This window comes from Schistocerca serialis, chromosome 1 (assembly GCF_023864345.2).
Source record: "Schistocerca serialis cubense isolate TAMUIC-IGC-003099 chromosome 1, iqSchSeri2.2, whole genome shotgun sequence".
Classification (NCBI taxonomy): Eukaryota; Metazoa; Arthropoda; class Insecta; order Orthoptera; family Acrididae; genus Schistocerca; species Schistocerca serialis.
The window spans coordinates 703,310,368-703,335,327 of record NC_064638.1 but is presented as its reverse complement, the minus strand read 5'-3'; the positions used below and the strand labels follow the sequence as shown (position 1 = coordinate 703,335,327).

The 24,960-nt window shown below is 37.3% G+C and overlaps 1 protein-coding gene across 1 annotated transcript in view; it reads right to left on the bottom strand.

Annotated features, from left to right (window-relative positions):
• Positions 1-24,960, bottom strand: part of LOC126480902 (uncharacterized) — a 750,870-nt gene that overhangs the window by 45,213 nt on the left and 680,697 nt on the right. The window contains exons 12-13 of the mRNA XM_050104302.1: positions 24,388-24,453; positions 8,294-8,419 (exon numbers count right to left, since the gene is read on the bottom strand). Of these exons, the coding sequence (XP_049960259.1) occupies positions 8,294-8,419; positions 24,388-24,453 (192 nt within the window). The remainder of the gene's footprint in view (positions 1-8,293; positions 8,420-24,387; positions 24,454-24,960) is intronic.

Genomic DNA, 24,960 nt, shown 5'->3' with positions numbered 1-24,960 from the left:
TGCAACTTAATGTGTCATCTTTATGGTAAGTACAAATCTATCTTTCAGCTTGTAGTTCCCATTGTTTGATTTTGCTATTGGAGAGAAGGATGGATATGAATAGAAGAACGTATGTAACCTTCACCGACTTAGAAAAAGCTTTTGACAATGTAAACTGGGAGCTACTCATTAGGGCTATGAAAAAATAAGACTTGTCTGGAAGGACAGAAGAAAAATTAACTAACTGTATCAGAACCAAAGCACAAAAACAAACATCAATAATATACAGCCGGCCGAAGTGGCCGTGCGGTTCTAGGCGCTGCAGTCTGGAACCGCGAGACCGCTATGCTCGCGGGTTCGAATCCTGCCTCGGGCATGGATGTGTGTGATGTCCTTAGGTTAGTTAGGTTTAACTAGTTCTAAGTTCTAGGGGACTAATGACCTCAGAAGTTGAGTCCCATAGTGCTCAGAGCCATTTGAACCATTTTTGAATAATATACAGAAAGAGGCAAATTTTAGAAAAGGAGTTAGACATGGATGTCTCACATTCCCATATTGTTTCTTTGAGGAAGCTATTCAGATTGTGAAGGAGAATACAAAAGGAATAAGAGCCAATGATGAAAGGATAGATTTATTAGATTTACTGATGTCATTTGGGTAGTTGCAGGCTCTGAAAAAGAAAGGAAAGTATGTTGGAACTCCTATAATACACTCTTAAACAATGTAAATTAAAAGTGAACAAACAGAAAACAAAAGTAATAGTAGTATGGGAAAATATTGGAAAAATTAAAACAAATATAAAAACTGATGTGATCATAGTTGGCACATGAAACCTTTTTTTATAATCACAGAGGACAACAGATGCTTAATGGAAGTGGAGACAAGGGTAGCACTGGCAAACCAGTCATTATTATTAAGAAAAATATTTTAACCAACAAACATACAAACACAGATGTCAGAAAACCCCTTGCAAAATCATCTGTATGAAGTATACTGCTGCACGGAGGTGGAAGTTGGACTCTGGGTAAATTGGGAAGGAATTAACATGAAGCTGCTGAATGTTAATATGGGGGAAAATGACAAGAATGAGCTGTTTAGAAAGAAAAGCCAACATGGAACCTGGAAGTCTTAATGGAAGTAAATGAAGAGAGAAGATTATATTAAAGGAAACAGAAAAGAGAGAAATAAAATTTATTGGATATATCATTAGGAAGAATACCTTTATCATTATTGAGTGAGATGGCAACACATTGTACACGCATTTGGGAGGAAGATTGTTCAAACCCAGGTCCGGTCATCCTGACTTAGGTTTTCTGTGATTTCCCTAAATCTCTTCAGGCATATGCCGTGATAGTTCCCTTGAAAGGGCACGGCTGACTTCCTTCCCTGTCCTTCCTAATTCGAAGAGACCAATGATCTTTCTGTTTGGTACCCTCCCCCAAATCAACCAACCAAACTTTATCATTGATATTCTTGAAGAGTAAGTGCTAGGAAAGAAAGGAAGAGGACAGCCTTGGATGAATTATAAGGCACCAAGAAGAGATAGGATGTAACAGCACATAGAAATAAAATGACCAGTCATTGACAGAGAGAGTGGTTGCACCAACAAGGCATTAACCTTTAGAACATGTGTATCACAAAAAGTTAAAGGTAGAACATCACAAATTTACAACACCGAATGTAGACAGAATATAACTCAAAGGACCAAGAAAAGCAAATAATTATTATGAACAAGCCACAGTACAGAATAAAGTGAAGAAATCTGAAATATTACCATTTTCTTTTGTAAGATGCCAGAAGAAGAGCATTCGCATGATCTGAGCTGGAAAAAGAGGGAGGAGGAGGAGGGTGAGGGTGGGGGTTGGGAGGGTTTCACATTAATTTCATGGTGAATTACACTGGTCCACAAATTTTCACTTTTTTTTTTCCTTTTTTTTCTTTTCTTTTTTCTTTTTATTTTTTTATTTTTTTGCAATGCAAAAGCATTGTGACAAGGGCCCCTCTGCCACAAGTGAATGAGGTGGGCACTTCTGGAACAATTTGGCAACACTCGTTTATACCATGACTCATGTTTGAACTATCCAGTCATGTGAGCACTGTCAAATATAGAAACCAGGTGCTATTTCAGTTGTCATTTGTCACAGGTGAGTACTCTTGTGCTGAATTAGTTCACTTGTTACTTGAATGAGTGACATGATGATTGACAGAGAGTGTATGTGAGGTGAAGTGTTTCAAACTGAAGAATTGTGTTACTGTGCACCAGTATGCTTTCATAAAAAATGCCCTGCATCATCAGTAATAAACCTGATAACTTTTGTTATGCTTGTGCAGATGTTATTTGTGGTTTATGAAGGTGACAATTGACTAAAGCAGTGAAAGAAGCATATGCCTTGTATTTTCCATGTTGTGTTGGAGGCCAAGATAAATTATGAGCTTCACAAGTGTGTTTCACTTCATCTTCATGTACACTGAATGCTTCGATGGATGGAAAAAGTTTCCACAGAGTTTGCTATGGGTGCTAGGTAGAGTGAATCCACAAATCATGCATTGGATTTGTTACTTCTGTATGGTAGCTCCCTTGAGGAAGGGAGTCAATACCAAGAGGAAGATGAATATTCAATACCCTGGCATGCCATCTTTCATTCGCCCTGTGGCTCATGGTAAAGGATTGCCAGTTCCTGTTCCCTCATGTGTACCACAAGCATTGATAGCAATGATGCTGAGCTGACACACATAGCCAAAAAAGTTCAATCATTTCTACATTTACAACATCACAATCTGGAGAACCACACAAAATCCCACAGTGTGAACTCAGTTATCTGATTAGGGATTTAGATCTTCCAAAGTGTAAAGCTGAACTCTTGCCTCATGACTGCAGCAGTGGAATCTCCTATGACACAGTGTGTCTGTGTTTTGACAGCATCAGAGAAAGCTTGAGTGTCACTTTAATGCTGAAGGTGACATTAACTCCCCCCTCCCTGCCGTGACACTGACTTTTTGCTGGAAGACCTAAACATTACACACAAAGCAGACAAGTGGAGACTATTTATAGATGGCTCTCAAACAACACTAAAGGAAGCACTGTTGCTCAATAGCAATGAAAGACCATTCTTCCCTGTTGCATGTGCTGCCTCAGCTAAAAAAGTTATATTACGTTGAACTCCATTGCAAACTGTGTTAATTACAATAAGCATGAATGGCTAGTATGTGGATATTTCAAATTTATTGTGATGCTGTTGGGTTTGCAAAAGGGTTACAGTAAGTATTGTTGCTAGTTGTATGACTAGGACAGTCGCACAAGAGAAAGAAATTACACAAAGAGGGAATGGCCTCCACAAACAGATCTGGTGCCAGGTCAAAAAATATTGCTGAAGAACCTCTAGTGAGTCAAACAAAATTGACCTCTCCAGCCCCCTCCGATTGCATGTTAAGTTCAGAAACATCACAGCATTTGTTAAGACTGTTCACATGAATGAAGCCACATTTCATTATTTTTGTAAGAAGTTTCCATGATTCAATACAGAGAAGATCACAAAGGGGATATCCATTGGTTCACAGATATGCCAACAATTGGGCAACACACAGTTTGAGTTCACCCTAAGTCCTGATTAGCCGCATGAGTATAATTTTTTCTATGATGTGACAACTTTATTCTTGGGAAACAGGAGAGCTCAAAATTAAAACGACGTTGTGGATGAACTCATTCATGCTTACAAGATCATTAGCTGCTACAAGATCATTAGCTGCAACATAGTCCTGAATATGCAGTTCCTTACCCCCACCTCAATGTGTTCCCACAGAACTGTGGTGCATTCAGTGATGAGCACCAGGACATTTCTCTCATCAAGTAGCAGTACACAGGGCAGTGGATTACTGCTATGTTTGTTGATTTCTGATGAATGTTACAGAGAGATGCTCAATGGTGCAAATAAACCAGGTAAGTTCAATTAATGTACATATCCTACTGATTACACTAGCACAATACATAAAACATAAAGTTCCAACTTACTTGTATCACTGAGCTAGGAGATAATAATCATGAAATTCACGTTCAGTGGATGAAAATCTATAAAAACCATTTACTTTGGTTTCTGCAAAAAAAATCCACTGTGGACAAGTGTTATGAAATATTTGAGAGTTCATGACAAATGACTTTGGATATTCTAGGTGGTATTCTATACCAGCTACTTGTTTTGGCTTTTTTTAAAACTGATACCTGATACTGGATATCTGTTGGTGCAGGATGCAAGGGAGTCTGGTTTACAATGATTTCTTTTTCTGGGGGCAGGGGGCAGCAGTTGCACTTTGCTGGAAATACCCATGGAACAGAAATATGTTATATGATTTCTAGCCCCTATTCTGAAAAGTAGCTATTCTGAAACCAAATTTGATACTCCAGTAAAAGATTAAGAGGACTAATTACTGGCTAAGTTAATTAGGCAAAGTCATTACAGACATTATAGAAAAGAAACAAACTCACATTGCAATAAAACAAATAGAACTTACATCAATTAATATGTGCAGTGCTATCATTCACTGACACTAGGGTGAGAACTTAAAAAAACACTGGATTTACAAAAGTGAAGGTGATGGGTACCAGTATGTTGCAATGAAAACATGAGCCAGAAATGAGGTTATACAAAAGCTTGGCCCAAAGCAACAGCAAGAGCAGTATGTTGTCCTGAATGGGGTGACTTCAACAAAAACAAGTGTAACTTCAGGTACGCCCCAGGGCAGCATAATAGGTCCGCTGCTTTTAACAATTTGCATAAACAATCTGGTTGATGGTATTGACAGTGGCATTAGACTGTTTGCCAATGATGCTATAGTCTACAGGAAAGTAGTATCACACGAAAGTTGTGAACAAATCAATGAGGATTTGCAGAAAATAAATGCTTGGTGTAATGACTGGCAATTATCTCTCAATATTATTAAGTGTAACCTACTGCACCTAACAAGGCAGAAATCCCCATTAATGTACGAGTACAAAATAAATGCCCAGTCTTTGGAAGCAGTAACATCCATCAAGTATATGAGTGTGACTATACAAAATGATCTCAAATGGAATGATAAAAATACACAAGTCACGGGAAAGGCAAAGTCTAGATAGCAGTTTATTGGTAGAATCCTGAAGCGATACAGTCCTTCAACAAAGGAAATTGCTTACAATATGTTGGTTCATCCAGTCTTAGAGTATTGTTTGTCTGCATGGGACCGTGACCAGTTGGTTCTGATTCAAGAGATTGAGAAGGTCCAAAGAAGAGTGACAAGATTCACAACTGGTACATTTAGCCATCACGAGAGTGTTACAAATCTCATAGAAAGTTTGTAGTGGGACACACTTGGAGATAGATGACACACTAAACAGTGGAGACTGCTCACTAAATTCTGAAATCCAATCTTCGCTGAGGATGAAGAGCACATATTATTACCACCAACTTTCAAATCATGCAATGATCACCATTCAAAGATAAGGGAAATTAGAGCTCATACTGAGGCATTCACAGTCGTTTTTCCCTTGCGTGATCTGCGAGTGGAACAGAGGGGCTGAAATATGACTTTGGCACAAATTGTGCCCTCAGCCACACACCGCTTGGTGGCTAGTAGAGTATTTATGTAGATGTAGATGTATTCATTTAAAGATAAAAAAAATGAGGATTTGTGTCAGACGAGGAAACCTAACTACGAATCTCAAGTTTTTCAAGGGAATAAAAACCAATAGTTCACCATACACACTTAGTTCTTTCTAAAATTTTACATATCTGAAAAATAATGCACAGCAGAAAGTCTGAGTTCAAAAAAAGGTGAAAAAGTACTGAAAAGTGATGAAACTGTAATGATTTCACAGTAGGCTCAAAAGATCCCTATGACACATCACAAAACAGAACATAGAACAACTGCTGGCACATAGTTAGAAAACTTAATGAAGTAATGACACTATGCTGCTAAGCTAATGAGAAAGAAGAACCTCAACTGTTTACATGTAGATAGCTTTCTAATCTGAATAAGAAACAAATATAAAAAATGCTGATATTTGCAATGAAAGAGCACAAAAATTGTGGGATATAAAACAAGTGATACATAATCAAAAAGACAAGTCAATAGTTAATTAAAAAAGGAAACTGTAAAAACTTGAGTTGTTAAAAGAAATCATAACAAGATCACTATGAAATTTTCTATTTGTACTAAGAATATGACAAAAACAAATGAACTTGGTAAATCTCTGTGGACTGAAATATCCTGGACCAAAGCACAAGTTTTAAACTGGATATCTCATACTACTGAAGTGAGGAGAGATCCCCAAGTGGATTAGGAAGTTCCTTCAACATGAGCACAGAGGCTGGAGGTGAACCACGAATTCCATATACAGGCCAAACTACTTGAAGAATACCACAGTACTTCAGTTCATAACACACTTTCAGCTTTACACATATAAAAAATGCATCACAACTGGGCAAGGTGGCACAGTGGAGGGACAGTGACCTGATACGTGGGAGGAGTATAATTCAAATCCTTTGTGACAACTCTTCTTTTTGTTCCCTACATTTTTCCTGAAATCAGCTGAGGAGAGTATTGGAATGGCTTCTCTAACAACATGATGGTCAATTCCTTTTCCACTCAACCAAGTTAGACTTTTTTTTCATTTACACCCACTGTAATCTCTGGTTCTCCTCTAATTCTCACCAACAAATGATATAATAAATGTTATTACATTTCTTGCCATTTGGAAAAACGTTAAGAGAAATGGAAGATACCTGGGAACCACAGAACAACAATATAGTTAAGTATCTAATGAATAAATTCAGTGGAGAAACAGGATCAGGTATGGATACGTGAGTGGGTTATGTGCACAGATATTGAGAAAAGTGTTAGTCTTCTGAAGTCAGTATGTTAATATTTTGCAATAGAGAATTCTGCATAATGGTGAATATTGGGGCTCAGTTTCATAGCATAGCATCCAGAATTATTGTGTTAGGAAGTAAGTCCATTTGGTCAACCATTATAGAAGGGGTCTGTAACAAATACTGTACAACAACAAGCAGCAGCACTAAAAATTTATAGAAACACAACTGTTTCAAAAGACATTGACACCATTGTCTCATCTTCTCATACTGCTTCAATTTCTGTGTCTGGAAACAACTGATTTTACAATTGGAAAACCTGAATGACAGAACATCAAACAGAGTTACATCGGAATTCAATTTAAAGGTAACTTTTTATACAAAATGGACAATATATATTTCAGTGTGGTGCTCTGGCCTCACAAACTGGGCCTGGTTGTAGTGGAATGTGTACTAAAAAACATAGGTATGTGACAAACAGAAGAACTGCTGTTAAAAATGATTGATAGTGAGAAAGATGAATTATGAACTAAATTCAGTTTGTGGCATCCACTAATTTTCTTTAATGAACCATGTATTACTAGTAACAGGAGTTCTTTCTTCATGGAAGTCTTTCTTTATTAAGTTGTAACTCCTCATTATTTTAAGATAATTAATTCCCATGAGACAGATGTGAACATAAATACAAAAATATGAGTATAGAGACTGAGAGAAATCGTTTTCTTTAAGCTATATGTAAAACTGTTTTATTTTAAAATAGGAACTCGAGGCTTTCTTCCATATAACATTATTTTAAGCAACAGTATCTCAAGAAAAAATGCTTTATTGGTATCAAAGTAGTGTCTTGACACTTTCAGTGAATTTAAGATGATTATAATATGACACTGCAAGGTCCTGGTTGGGATACAAATAATGAAAGGAGTAAATGTAATTACCCAACATATAATCAAGGCACTAAGCAGTTGCAGGGAGCTGCGCGGGATTAGCTGAGCGGTCTAAGGTGCTACAGTCACGGACTGTGCGGCTGGTCCCGGCAGAGGTTCAAGTCCTCCCTTGGGTATGGATGTGTGTGTTTGTCCTTAGGATAATTTAGTTTAAGTAGTGTGTAAGCTTAGGGACTGATGAACTTAGCAGTTAAGTCCCATAAGATTTCACACACATTTGAACATTTGAGTTGCAGGGACACAAACAGTACCGAAGATGTTGCTGAGCCTATGTTTCTTAGGTTCAAATAATGACTGTGCCTGAAAAGTTCAGCATCATTGTCAGTCTTGTTTACATAGCTTTTGATCACTCAATGCCTTAAGTGCACACTATTTACATTACTCAAAATGATTATAGAGATAATAAGAAATTTTATTTGTCATAAACACTATCACATAATAAATTAATTGAAGATCCACATTGTTAGGCTGCATCATATTCCCTGCAGAGTTACATACAAACTAATTGTTTTAATTTAGTTTACTTACCACAGTTCTCGGGAGCTGTCATTGCCTGCAGCATCCTAAATGAACGAGAAGGAATACAACCTCCAGTATATTTCTTAGGCTCCTGAACTTGTTGCTCAGATGGTGGAATATATGGCTGAGGAGATTCTGCAGAAGCACACAGATGAAATGTATAGTATCTCTGGTATTTATAAAAGATAATCATTTTATTTTATTTTAAGGCAAATTAAGATTAAAGACATTAATTTCTTAATCTGTGGCAAAATCAGCACTGATGATTAAACAGTGGCATGTAATTACATCCATCCTAAACAATGTACAACATACCTGTTGCCACAGACCAACACCTACCACTGAGTTTATTTCAGGACTCTGCTTGATGATATGATACCTGCTTGACAACAGCCTATCAGAAGGAATTGGCTATATTCCTCCACAGACACCCAACATCCAGCAGAGCTACAGCTGCCATGAAAAAAGGAAGCTCTACCTATGTTATAGTAAGCAGCTGAAAATATTCTATAACAGGTAACTTACTACATTTTAAAGTATATACTTCAGTACTTTTGAAATCATGAACAGCTGTGTTGACAAAACACCAAATGGCATTTTGAAATGAAACATTTATTTGAAAAACCACAAAAGCATGACAATACCCCAATACTGTCTGTGTAAAACAAAAACACACTTTACATCACAGACAGCCATTGTACACAACTGCCAAACCAAAGAACAAAATTACGATGCTGTCCTCAGATCAGATTGCCTTATGCACCAATCACGCTGAATTGCAACACTAAACACAGCTCTAATCATCTCAGATCTTGCAACAGGGCTCAACATAATCTGTTCCAAAACACTGAGTATATCCTTTTGTCACCAGTCTAGTGTTATATCAAACTGCCATTTTACTTGCATTTAATTTTGTAGTAAATAACCATACATTTTTAACCATCTTTTGTGTTTTAGTCCTGTGAACTAGTTCCCATGTTTCATTTCCTTTTAGAGCACTCATTTCTTCCTCCATTGCTTTCTTCCATTGATCAGAATTTTCTGACTAAACTGCTTCTTTATAGTTCCTTGGTGTGCCACAAAGAGGCATCAGTCTTGGTTGGTGGGCAGAATCTTTACAGTAACATGATGGTTTCCTCAAATTTCGCTGGCCAGGGTGCCCGAACATTTCTAGGCGCTACAGCCTGGAACCGCGCGATCACTACGGTCACAGCTTCGAATTCTGCCTCGGGCATGGATGTGTGTGATGTCCTTAGGTTAGTTAGGTTTAGGTAGTTCTAAGTTCTAGGGGACTAATGACCTCAGAAGTTAAGTCCCATAGTGCTCAGAGCCATTTTTTGAACCTCAAATTTCACCGTTCACATAAATTATAGCTTCCTGTCTCTTCATTTCCTGCTTATAAGCTACTCACAACCTATCTTTCAGTATCATACAGATGATTATTAACCCTTTCATCAGTTATTGCTACATCTTGCTTCATAAAATTCCACTGACTATCCTTTTCAAAATCAACATTTTCAAGTTCACTCTCTGTAACATTTTCATCTACATCTGATATATGAATATCCCTTTCTGTCTCTTGAATAACTGGTTTCTGTTATTGTTTCCAGCTGAATTTTACATCTCTGCATGTATACACAGACATCTTTTCAGGAAAATAAACACAGTATTCACAATCATCATAACCAACCACATATCCTTTTAAAGATTCAGCATCAATCTACTTCTGTTTCTGTGTAGGAATCCACGCACGGCATTCTGTTTCAAATATCACAAATTATCCAAACGACCTTCCCTCTTCAAGAATATTTCAATTGGAGTTTTATCTTTAATCTTTTTGGGACCAGACCGATTCAAAGTGTATGTTGCAGTCAAACAGCCTCTAGCAACAATGCTTTTAGTAGGTATTCAGTAGAGCAGAACCAAGATGTATTCTATTTTGTCACTCAGCAACTCCATTCTGCTGAGGAATATATGGTGCAGTAATTGAATGTTTCGTTCCAATTAAGCCATTTTTATCATGGAACTCTTTGCCACCATCTCTATTTAATTACTTCACAGTAACATCAACTTGAGTCTTTATCATTTTAATGAACAGTGGTAATTTTTCTTTAACTTCATCTTTGTGTTGCAAAAGGTATGTTACTCTAAAATTGGTAAAATCATCCTTGAAAGCAGCAAAGTATTGATGGCCTTGCAAATCATTTTCTCCATCTGGTCCACAAACATCTGCATAAACTAATTCTCCAGGTTTAGTGGGTTTCTGTTTTCTTTTGTCAGATGCTAGCCAGTTATGTTTACCATAGACACATCCCTCACAAAAGCTACTGTCAATCTTTGTATCTATACCACAATCCTTCAAAAACTGGTGCACATAGGTTTCATTTTGATAATCCATTTTTACATGCCACCTCTGTAAAGTCTCATCAATTTCAGCAACAACACACGACTTGTCTTGACGAACAACCTTCACAGCTAAACGATAAAGCTCATTTTCACCACTGGATGTAGCAATCGCAATAGGAATATTGTTTTTGGAAAATACCCACAATTTTCCATCATTTTTGATTATTTGATTTATTCCTTGTTGTGCTGCCACACACTGTTGGATGGCTTGCAGAGTATAAATGTAGATGTAGAAAGTAGATTACAGCATCCATCAGGACAAAACCAAGTATCTTCAAAATATTGTTCTGTCCATTTTTGACCATTGAAAACCCATACATCAATACGACCTGTGCCAAATGCTTCAATCTGCACACCATTATTGGCACTATTCATCTCCCTCAGAGTTTCAAATGGTTCATACGTAGTGTACCAATTACACTGATCTGTTGTGTGATGTACCACACATCAGAAAAATTGTTGTATCCCACCATTAAAACTTTTCTCTCAGTTTTTGAAGTAGGCCTATCTGTACAACTACAACTTCCTGAATGTTCCACTGCTGTTACACCTTTTGACAACATAGCACAATCTTCTCTTTTGCCTGTCATAGTACTTGCGTTTGACCACTGAGCCTTTTTCTTACTCATGAAACTAACCAATCTGTTTTACACTGTTTTGATAAGTGAGTTGCTTTACCACATGGAAAGCATTTTCTGTCTTAATTCCTTTTACAAAGAGATGTTTTTAATGTATCAGATTCAGATGAAGACTGATGGTGTCTTGATTGCTGTTTGTTAATCTTCATTTTCGACATCATTGCTGTAGCTACACTTTCATCTCCATGGTGTGTTATTGTCACTTCATAATTTAATCACAATTTTTGTGACTTATTCCATGTCTTATCTTCAGCAGGTAAATCATGCCATGCAATATAAATGTAACTGAACTCTGCAGGCAAAGTTTGCAAAAATCATGCTGAGACGTCACCATCATCAATCAGCTTGTCTAACAATGTCAATTGAATTTGTTCTTAATCAAGTTTGCTTGAATGGCCTTGCATACAGGGTAACCAACTTAGCATTTTTGTCACTAGGTTTAGCGTTTTTTAATTCAGTCTGGTGATAAGATTTTTAGTTTTGTGACATGCTTCATTTCTGAACATTTTAAAAGCATTCCCGCGACTAATTTGGAGTTTTTTGAAACAATGATAGTAAATTGTACGTTAGTTTGACATGAAATGTGAAGAAATTGTTGGAATGAATTTACCATTCCTTGTTAGCATCCACAAAATATCAGTGTTACTGACATGGTAGATATTTATTACAAGTACTGTGTTAATGTTTCCAATATACCAGTATTTTGATATATCACTGTTCAATATCCAAAAATTTTCCTGGGATTCCCTACCCTATGGCTTATCATGACATTGAAATGACAATAACAAAATCAATGTAGTTCTCCATTTGCACTTTTAAGAAGCTGGTTAGTGATAGTCACTTTTTAATAAATTCATTGAACTGTTTAAGACACAGTACCTGCAAAGACTTCAAGCAGATTGGCTAAAAATTGAACACTACAAAAAGTGGTTGTGTAAAGTGGAGGGAGATGATGCAAAGTGCTGTTGTAAGTATTGTAAAGTGCAGTTATCAGCTAAATTAAGTGATTAACGAAGCATATGAACACTAACAAGCACATAAAAGTGGAAGTACCTTTTTGTTTTCCATATGTATTACCATTCAAACTAGTGAATCTTGAAACAAAAGTTTCATTATTCACTGGAAAGCACTGTTCTTTCACAGTAACTGACCACATGTGTGAACTCTGTAAATCGGGTTTTACGGATACCAGGAGTGAGAGAGAACTTAAGATACACAGAATAAAATGTTCTGCTACCATTTTCAATGTCACAGGACCATATTTTGAGGAATATTTGTTAAAATATATTGGTGGTGGGGGTTACAACTTAGTGACTGATGAAATTAATGATTATTCATTTATGAAGTCATTAGGTATAGCCATCATGTACAATTCAGAAACAAACTCAAAGCATTGCTACAACCTACTTGCAGATAATACAACTAAATGAATGTGTTGCTGACTCTCTTATCTCAAAGACTTGTATAACGGATGGAGGTTTGAATTTTGCAAAATTAGTAGCAATTGCGACCAACAGTGCATTGATAATGATTGGTATCAAAAATGGCGTGAATGACAGTCAGAAAACTGAATTATTTCACTTGCAGTTAATTAGATACATGTGTCATTCTCTGCAACAAGCAATTTCCTGTACTACTGTAGAATTCCTTCCTAGGAACTTTGATTTTCTACTCAGAGAAACCTAAAACTTGATCTCCCATTCATCAGTTAGACAAGTTATATAGAAGCAGCTGTATGGAGCAATTAATGACCAAAAACTGCCTTTGAAAATTGTGAATGTAAGTTGTCTTAAATCCATTGTTGGGATAGTAAATCAACTACATAGTGTTTTCCTGGCTCTAATTTCGCCTGACAAATGTCTCAGTACTATAAAAAAGTTTGTAATTGATATAGCAAAACTGTTTACAGACGATAAAGACATATTAACAGCTACTAACTTACAGTGGAATAATTTACACAATGTACAATAGGATGAAGTGGATGACTGTGTTAAATTTTGGGTAGAAGTATATTGTTATAGAAACTCTGGAAGAGAAAATTCTTTCCATGAACTGGCAAATATCACCTCAAGTGTGTTGTCACTCCCAAGTCCTAATGTAAATGTTGAGCATGTGTTCAGATTTGTAAACAATACAAAATCAAATGAAAAGAACAAATTGAAAATTGAGCCATTGCATTATATATTGTGCATAAAACATGAACTAAAAATGGAAGGCAAATGTTGCCATTCATGTGAACTGCCGAAAGAGATGTTGCAAAAGATAGAGACCACCATTGGTACTCTCAACAATCATCATAAGCTTCAGAACAACTTCAGCTACATTCTCTGAAGAGAAGATAAACAGCAAATACAAGAAAATATAATTGAGCATGAGGGGGTGATGGCAGAGCACAACAGTATGTTTAATCAAGGTACCTATGTTTAATTTTAAGTTAGTGAAGCATAAGTAGATTTTTAACAGGCATTTGTCTACCTGTTTACTTAATTCTGTACTGGTATATTACACATTTTTACATGTTTTATAACACATTTCAGGCATCATTTTTTAATTGTTTTGTTATATGCATGTTACAGTTGTCATTTTTCCCACTATTATGAATACTAGTGTTGTGTTTTACATAGGTTTATTCTTTTTACATTTTTGATAATACTGGTGTCCTATATAAAACACAACACCAGTATTGCAAATAGTGGAATAAACAATACCAGTATTACCAAACTATTTGCAATAGTCATATGATGTTTTACATAGGTTTGTTCTTTTCCATGTTTTTATTGTTTTTATCAGTTTTTGTTTTTAGTTCCTCCCCAACCAAAACCCCCTTACTTCCATGTCTGTCCCATTGATTTTATTTCATTTATCCACAGATTCTCATTTTCTAAAATTTTTTGGTTGTATAAGGTTGTATCACATGAATGGATTTACATTATCTACATCTGTATCATCTCTTTTCCATGTTTCATTTCTTTGTTTCTCATATCAGAATGCATTACCAGTGTACGATCACAAATTTTGTTCATGTGATGTAACTCTAAGGTGCATATTCGCTGTGCTACACTTCTTTGTTTGTGAAGAGTGATTATGCTTTCATATATTTGCTCTGTATTATCTTTGGCTTAGAAATGATGTCATTGGTCAGGGCTGACAAGTTGTAGCCTATTCTTAAGTCTGCCACCATATTATATTGAAGGCAGAAATCTAGCGACTTTCTGGGGTTTTTTTATGTTAAAACTGGTGAAAATTGAAGTTCTCATGCTGGTCACTCTACTAGTATACCATCAGTTGCTTCCCACAAAATGTTATGAAATTTGTGTTGAAGCAGATAGATATTTTCGGTTGAGTGAACATCATAAATTTTATGTAGCTTATCCCACATCTCTTTAGCAGTCTTGCATTCTCCAACAAAAAGTAATGGCTGGTGTCAAGCGATAGACTTAGCCATTCCCTTGCCTTTGCAGTTGCCTTGGTCCAATTAGCAAGACTGGTTTCATAATTTTGTCCACTTTCTTCTTGCTTAAGCAGCTCACCATCTATGACGTCAAAGATTTCGTCACATTACAAGATAGTTCTCATTATAATTCTTCAAGTCTTCCAATTTTCATCAGTGAGTTTTTCAATTTGCTGTCTTTCATTGGCCATTGTCTCATCTTCTACACTGCTATAACATAAAGTTATCACACAAATCCACTACAACTGTTGCACTTTGTGAAAACTTTATCAACTATGCCCATCTGCTACTATGTAGACAAAACACCAAATGCTGTTTTGAAATGAAACATTTATTCAAGAAACCACAAAAGTGCAACAATACCACAATACTACCAGTCAATAACAAAAATACACTTTACATCACAGACAGCCATTTGATTTTTTTTCTCCACTTTTTTCCATCTTCTTCATTGTTCTTCTCCTCAAAATAGTTTTGGTTAGTTTACTATATAACCAATGTGTATCACTGTCCCTTCCTTGAAACATTTTTGTTCACCAATGTTTTCAGTGCTGACTCTTACATGCCCATTATTAATTTGTCTAAGGTTTTTAAGTGTATCAGTAAAGTGAATTTTCTTGTCTGTCTGCCACACACTATTCCTGATTTTTTTGGGAGTCAGTTTGATTTGGGAATTGCTGATACAAAATCATCAGGAGAATTATAACTTGCAAATCATTAGATCTGAAAGGCACTATCAGGGAACAAAATATAAAATTAATAAAAAATAAGTACAAGCCAGTTTGATTCTTTTTGGGATATACTAGTATGCTACAAGTGGCTGACAATAAATAATTCCTGTATTCCAGTGCTTGCCAAGAATAGTCTTTATGTCAGATATGCATTGGTTTATGGATGTCATAAACCCATATTCAATGCACATTTTACGATCAGGTAGGCATTCTCACAGTCAAAACCTTCTGTTGGCAGTTGTGCTATTTGGGAGATAATATTGAATTTTTCCCTTGAAGACCTATTCTGCCAACACCTGCTCTGCCTTCCTGTGTTGACAGAATGCCTACTGACCCCTGAGTTCATTAAAAATGTAGACAGTACTTTTAGGAAAGTCTTTTGACATGCTTTTTTCTTTTAAGATAAACTGGAACAGTTCTTTTACATTGAATGAATGTGTTGGTAGGTCACTGGATAATTCTCCATACATGTTTATCTTGTTAACTGAAAGCAGTCAACTAATATTTCTCAGGAGAGCAATTTAGCAGGTGCATTCACTTTTTCTATATGCTCTAAAACATCTTACTGAACTACCTGTAGCCAAGATGTGAACAATCGACCAAAATAGGGAATGCCAAACACTCATATGTGACTGATTGATACATTGTCCATAGAAACATACAACAGCAGAGAAATGTTATTAACTTGTCAGAGCCTTTATAGACAGAAAATATTCTGCCCATATAGTCTGGAAAAATATTTGCACTACTAATCCCTACCTGTCACAATACCAACTCATAGCGACTGTGCATCAGTACCCTCCTCCGATTATTAATATCACTAGGCCCTTGAAAAGCTCAACCACAGCCTTCAACTTGTTTCTGAATATATCTTGTGTAAAATGGGGAATGGCTTATCCAGAATTCTATCCTTACCACCCAAAGCAGTATTCCTTCACTCAGACAACCTATACAATATGTTTATCCCTATCACAATCCAGCTCTCAACCTTGCTCTGCACAAGTCATTCATTAGTGCACAACCCAGGTGCAAAACCTCCCAAATGCAAGACCTGACCTACATAACCACCCACTACAGTTCAGTAACAGTCATTTCATATCCTGTTTCTTCCAATTTCCTGTCTAATCTAAATATATGGTAATTATCTAAAATTTCTAGATTCTTCTTTTTTCAATTTTTTTGTTTATATTAGATTCACATTTGGTTCAAATGTGAATTGTGGTTTATTCATTGATGTACATTTGCAATCCATGTAGTTTGAGAATGGGAAATATGTCAAAAACTTACTTTGCACTGCAGGAATTGGCATGGGTTTCAAAAAAGACAATTATGTGAAACCCAGCTCACACTATTCATCCACAGACACAAGTTCCCAGGTAGATGCCATGTTTCTTGACTTCCGCAAGGCATTTGATACAGTTCCCCACAGTCATTTAATGAACAAAGTAAGAGCATTTGGACTATCAGATCAATTGTGTGATTGTATTGAAGAGCTCCTAGATAACAGAATGCAGCATGTCATTCTCAATGGTGAGAAGTCGTCTGAAATAAGAGTGATTTCAGGTGTGCCACAGGGGAGTGTCACAGGACTGTTGCTATTCACATTATACATTATACATTATACATTATTCATTGATGTACATTTGCAATCCATGTAGTTTGAGAATGGGAAATATGTCAAAAACTTACTTTGCACTGCAGGAATTGGCATGGGTTTCAAAAAAGACAATTATGTGAAACCCAGCTCACACTATTCATCCACAGACACAAGTTCCCAGGTAGATGCCATGTTTCTTGACTTCCGCAAGGCATTTGATACAGTTCCCCACAGTCATTTAATGAACAAAGTAAGAGCATTTGGACTATCAGATCAATTGTGTGATTGTATTGAAGAGCTCCTAGATAACAGAATGCAGCATGTCATTCTCAATGGTGAGAAGTCGTCTGAAATAAGAGTGATTTCAGGTGTGCCACAGGGGAGTGTCACAGGACTGTTGCTATTCACATTATACATAAATGACCTTGTGGATAACATCAGAAGTTCACCGAGGCTTTTTGTGGATGATGCTGTAGTATATCGAGAGGTTGTAACAATGGAAAATTGTACTGAAATGCAGGAGGATATACATCGAATTGATGCATGGTGCACAGAATGGCAATTGAGTGTCAATGTAGACAAGTGTAATGTTTGGTGAATACATAGAAAGAAAGATCCTTTATCATTTAGCTACAATATTGCAGGTCAGCACCTGGAAGCAGTTAATTCCATAAATTATCTGGGAGTAGGCATTAGAAGTGATTTAAAATGGAATGACCATATAAAATTAATCATCGGAAGAATGGATGCCAGACTGAGATTCATTGGAGGAATCCTAAGGAGATGCAATCCAAAAACAAAGGAAGTAGGTTACAGTACACTTGTTCACCCACTGCTTGAATACTGCTCACCGGTGTGGGATCCGCACCAGATAGGGTTGATAGAAGAGATAGAGAAGATCCAACGGAGAGCAGCGTGCTTCATTACGGGATCATTTAGTAATCATGAAAGCATTATGGAGATGATAGATAAACTCCAGTGGAAGACTCTGCAAGAGAGACGCTCCATAGCTCAGTACGGGCTTTTCTTGAAGTTTCGAGAACATACCTTCACCGAGAAGTCAAGCAGTATATTGCTCCCTCCTTTGTATATCTTGTGAAGAGACCATGAGGATAAAATCAGAGAGATTGGAGTCCACACAGACGCATACTGACAATCTTTCTTTCCACGAACAATACAAGACTGGAATAGAAGGGAGAACCGATAGAGGTACTCTAAGTACCCTCTGCCACACACCGTCGGATGGCTTGTGGAGTATGGATGTAGATGTAGATGTAGACAATAATTTTTAGATCAATAAGAATATAACACTAAAATGATGTCCTTCATATAAATATGACGGATATGCATCAAGTTGCATCCAGCTCAATTACCAGTTCATCTTGCCTAAATTCATCTGCTGAGTATCGCATATTAAAGATACAAACCATCCCGTTTCTATTTAGATCCATACTCATCACAGCGGATGCCATCTCCCTATACATCAATGTTCCACATTCCAATGGCCCAGCTGCCATCAAGCACTACCTCTCACAATGTCCTTCCAACTCCAAACGCACTACCCCATTTCTCACACATCTAACCAGTTATATCCTCACACACAACTACTTCTCCTGTGAGGGAAAGATATGTAAACAAATCTGTGGCTCAGCCCTGAACACTTGCATGGCACCTTCCTATGCCAAACCGTTTATGGGTCACCTAGAAGAAAACTTCCTAGGATCCCAAAACTCCAAACCCCTTTCTGGTTCATGTTAATTCCACTTCATGATCTAGTCCCAGGGCTAAGACACTGCACATTCATTCCTCCAAAGGCTCAATGCCTTTTTCCCCATTTGCTTCACCTGGTCTCCTCAGCCAATTTGTCACCTTCCTGGATACTGACCTTCACCTCTGTGATGGCCCCATCCATAATTCCAAACCTCTGCTTATATCAAGCCCACCAGCCACCAACAGTACCTGCAATTTGACAGCTGTCATCACCTTCACACCAAAAATTCACTCCCATATATCCTGGTTGTTCGCAGCTCATGGTTTCGCAGTAGCATTCTCACTTCCTAAGCACGGGATCCTGGGTTCAAATCCTGGCGGGGTCAGGGATTTTCCCTGCCTCGAGATGACTGGGTGTTGTTGTGTTGTCTTCATTATCATCATTCATCCCCATTACAGTTGGAGGAAAGCAATGGCTAACCACCTCCACTAGGACCTTGCCGAGTATGGTGGTGCGTGTCTTCTGCATCGTTCCCCTATGCTTTGTCAAGGAGTATGGGACTTCATCATCATCATCATATCCTGGTTATTTGTAGACAGCATATCTGCAGTGACCAAAATTTCCTTGTCCACTATTCTGAAGGTGTCACAAGGGCCTTCATGGACAGGCGCTATCCCCCAAAACTAGTCCGCAAACAGATATTCCTCACCACATTATCACACATCCCTAATTCTCCCACCATCCCCAAGAATTGGCTGCAAAGGAGCACCCCCCACCCTCCCCCCCGCCCTCCAGCCCCCAATCGCCCAATATAATCCCAGACTGGAGCAAATGAATCACGACTTTCGCAAGGGCTTCAACTGCTATTATCTCAATCAGAAAATAGGGTCAACCTACTCACAATCCTTCTCCAGTCCTTTTAAAGTGGTATTCCTCCACCAAAACTAACTACACAACATCCTGGTCCATTGCTATGCTATTCCACTTTCACTAACAATCCTTTACCATCATGATCATGCCCCAACAAAGATCCAAGAGCATAAACTGCACAATTCACCTGCCCAGCATGTCCTACTCTAGTCCTGTTCCAATCTTATCCTACCTAATCAGATGCAGAGCCACCTGTGAAAGCAGCAATGTAATTTATTTAGGAATGATGTAAATAGGAAGTGCAGGGAAGACAAGGCAAAATGGATGTAGTAAAAATGTGAAGATATTGAAAAGAAATGGTCATCAGAAAGACAGATGCAATGTATAGGAAAGCTGAAACAAACTTTGGTGAAATAAAAAGCGAGAGCATCAATATTAAGAATGCAATGGAAATTCCATTGTTAAACACAGAAGGGAGTGGATAAGTGGAAAGAGCATAAGGCCTTAATGAGAATGAGGATTTGACTGATGGTATGGTAGAGATGGGAACTGATATGGAAGACATGGGCAATCCAGTATTATAGTCAAAGATCAACAGAGCTCTGGAAGATTTGTGATCAATAAGACAGGGCAGATAGACAACATTCCTTTAAACTTTCTAAAATCATCAGGAGAACTGGCAACAAAATTAATATACAATTAGAAACCTATCAACAGACTTTCAGGAAAATATCATGCACACAATCCTGAAGACAGCAAGGACTGGTAAGTATAAGAACTATTGTACAGTCAGTGTAATGTCTCATGTATCCAGGTCATTGACAACAGTAATATACAGAAGAATGGACAAGAAAATCCAGGAGCTGCTAAATGTTTATCACTTTGGTTTTAATAAAGATAAAGTCACCAGAGAGTCAGTTCTGCTGCTATGCTTCATAACTAAGAAAAATCAAGACACATTCATTGGATTTGTTAACCCAGAAAAAGTGTTCAACAATGTAAAAGGGTGCAAGATGTTTAAAAGTGGGAGAAAAATAGGAATAAGTAATATGGAAAGACAGGTAATATACAAATGTACAAAGAATAAGAGGGAATAATAAGAATGGAAGACAACGAATGAAGTGCTCAGACTTTTCAATTTGTACATCAAACAAGTAATGACAGAAGTAAAAGAAAGGTTTAAGAGTTGGTGAAAGGATATCAATGATATGATGATATTGTTATCCTCAGTGAAAAAGAATTGGAACTGCAGACTTGCTGAATGGAATGAGCAGTCTACTGACCACACATTTTGGATTGAGAGTAAATCAAAGCAAGACAAAAGTTATGTGGAGTAATATAAATGAGACTAGGTGATAATTAACATAAAAATTGGATACCACAGAGTAGACAGAGTAAAGGAATTCTGTTACCTTGGAAGCAAAATAACACATGATGGATGAAGAACATAAAAACAGAGTAGTACAGGCAGAGAGGGCACTCCTGGCCAAAAAGAGTCTACTAGAATCAAAGGTAGGCCTTAGTTAGAGGAAGAAATTTTTGAGAAAATACATTTTGAGCACAGAATTGTATAGTAATGAATCATAGACTAAGGGAACTCCGGAACAGAAGAGAATTGCTGTGTTTGAGATGTTGTGCTACAGAAGGATGCTGAAAATTAGGAACTGATAAGAATTGAGGAAGTCCTCTATAGGATCTCCAAAGAAAGGAACATAAACCGCTGACAAGATGACAGAACGGGATAATAGGACACGTTCAGACATCAGGGAATAATTTCCATGGCACTTGAAGGAGCTTTAGATGGCAAAATTTATAAGGAAAGACACAGATTGGACTACAGCTAGCAAATAATTGAGTAGTAGGGTGAAAGTACTACTCTGGGGTGAAGAGTTTTGCACAGGAGAGGGGAAAAATGTGCTTCATAGGAATGAGATCAGATGATCTTGGGGAGGAAGGGGTGTGGGGGCTGGGGCAGAGGGGCACTACACTCGTGTTCAGTGAGTGTTCTTCAGAGAGTTCTTACACAATTTCAGACTGCTGGAGTGATTCATTGACTTGTTGGTGGTACAAATCGCAAGTAGCTTCCAGAATTGTTTACTGGTAAGAGACAATGGCTGACATATGAGCCGACCTCATTTCATCCCACTTAAACATTCCCAGCACAGGAATACCTCCACTACCTGCCTGAATAGTATGCTGTTGTCAAGGTGGGTGCATCATAACATGTGGATTATGATGTTCTTGTTCCCACAACCCACCAGACCAGGTGACTTTTTCCCACGTTTCATATATTCAGTGGTGGGGTTATCACATCAGCGCTAACCTCTGTGCCTTGTGACAGGTGGGAAGCAGAGTCACATATGTGGAGTGGTGGCATCTGTACCTCATATTAAGGATCTTCTTCCAGATGGTTCAGCTATTCATTGGTTGTTACTAAGAGATGAACTGATGACAGATTTACTGGACTGTGGCCTCTTCTCTTACAATCTGTTACAGTGAAAGGCAAATACTGTCATTGTCACTTTATTACCCACAGTTGCTATCTTTGGTGGCAGCAGTTCTTGCTAAATTGAAAAGCCCAGTGCTTGCACAAAACAGCACACAACTCTCCCAGAGTGAACTATTTGCAACTTTTTAATAAACTCCCACAGTCAGAATTCAGTACACCTCCCAATCATTTTAAAAGTAAGTTGTATAACAGGTTAATAAACAACCCACTCTACAGTTTAAGAGAATTCTTGAATACTATTAGTGTAAAAATTGAATTTTAAGATTACGATTACAATTTGGTGCGACCAATAAAGATAGGATAAATGATTTATGCATGTCATGTGAACATTATCAATATAGTAGTTGCTACTGTATCATATCATTAATGTAAAGTCTATTCCACAGCACATGGTCAACTGCTAATAAAGAATCTGAACCTATGGAATGTTCATTCACCAAACATCAACAACCAGCCTGCTATCAAAAGCACTGATACCAAACTTCCTGTTGATCCTGCATTTATCTATCACTCTGATGACATGTGCAACATCTGATGACAATCCATTTGTTTGAGTTACCAAACAATTCCATCCATCACAATGATGGGCATGCTCACTCTCCAACAAAGCTACTGCCTCAAATTAAATGGCTAGCAATTGACAGCAGGCAGTTGCTGCCTACAAGTAAGTGTAAATGACTTTTTGCTGTAGTTTGTCTACTGGTAAATTATCTCATAATAAACAATAAATAACTTCATGTTCCAAAACCATAAAAACTATCTCAGGGGTCACACAAACAAGAGTACATATTCTTTGAAAAGCACAGAGATATGCTGGTCTTTATCATACGACTGAGGAATATGATGATTCTCTCCTCAAAAATTAAAGTGATGAAGCTCATGCTATTATCTCTCTATCACTCATGAGGTCTTACTCTGTGGATCAGCCATTAAAAAACCAAAAGCATTACCATTTTTTTGCTAGCAAATGAGAGAAAAAGTGACATGTTATGTTTACAGTGTACTTCATCAGTCACTGAAAAAGGCAGGTGCCCTTTATAATTACTCTTATCCCTGTTCCCTTTCATTCTTCTAATGAATATTGTTCAACTGCAACACTTGAACATCTTATCTTTTCCTCAGAGCAAAATTTCCACTCTGCAGTGATGCATGTGATGTGGTATGTATTACACTTAGCATGCAGGTATCATTCTGAAACCAACTCCTAAGCTGTGACTAACACTTTGTTACAAGAGACTGGTGAACACCTAAGTAGACAGGCACATGATAAATTTTTAAACAGTGTGGCAGATGTTGTCTGCTTACATTTTGTCCCTATCTCATTCCATATTCTCTGTCTCTGAACAACTGGCAGAGCTGGTGCATGTTCATACTGCCACAACCACAGCTTCTGACTCTCACTCATAAAATTAATACACTGTATATGCAACCCAACCATTCTCATTTTTAGTCTAATATGTGTCGAGCTTCTTTTACATTATCCATATCAAGCATCAAAAAGGCAGAATTGCCATCACCAACACAAATATCAACATTAAATGTACAACAGAATCCTAAATTGCATACAACAAATAGAACTGGTACAATAATAATATCAGCTGGCATGTTATGTGGTACATTTTCTCTTGTTGAGTATGCATCTCCCCACAGTTCATCTTTTTGCGTGCTCTATTCTTGGAGGTTGAAAATATTGGTGAGTAGGTAGTATTGAGTGACTGGAGCTGTGTATGTAAAGGCTACTTGTGTGTGTGTGTGTGTGTATGTGTGTGTGTGTGTGTGTGTGTGTGAGAGAGAGAGAGAGAGAGAGAGAGAGAGAGAGTTGGGGGAGGTCAGTCATAAAAACACACACACACACACACACACACACACACACACACACGTGCACCAGACAACATGTATGGGGCTAGCACTGTGAAATTCAGCGACTGTGCTACAAAGGTCAACAATGAACTGTCTGTCTATAAGATGAATGGCTGACTTTACTTATATGATCAGTTATTTACAAGCAAGTATATTTTCACTACCCAATACAAAGCAGATTCATGTTAAGTAAACTTCAGGTTACTTTATAAAATATCTTACATAATTACAAATAATTGCTTTCATCACACTTGTCATGATACTTTCCACACTGCTACCTTTATATGGAGGTCTGGAAAAAATATTTGACAGTAAATATTGACTATGTACCTGTAGCTGGCTGTACACTGGCTGGCCTTTGTGGAGGTCCTCGAGATGGGGCTGGAGCAGGAGGAACTGTAGACAGATATGTTGCACATGCATCACCTATCTAGAAAGTAGTATAACATTTACATGCAGTCCAAGGCAGTTACTGAATTGTTGGAATAAGTAATTGAAGACTGTCCTTTTGGAGTCTTTTAATTTCCTATAGTATTTACTGTAATATGAATGAGCATTATTTGCTGAAAAATGCTAACTTTGAAGACTTAATTTTGTTCTTGATAAAATTAACACTGTAATTCAACAGTGCACACAACAGAAGATACTGCAGATACAGAACACAGTGCAAACTGCATACAGCAAATGACTGACAGAAAACTCGTGGAAAAATATTATTAAAAAGTAGATTCTATATATTGTGCTGATGATAACTAAATGATACTCTATGTTAAGCTGATGGTGCCCATTACTGACTCAAAATCAGAATTATACACAGCCAAAGATAATAATGACAGCTTTATTTTCATAAGTGAAGCTCAGATGAAAAGGCCTAATCAGATGAATGAGAGAATATAATATTGT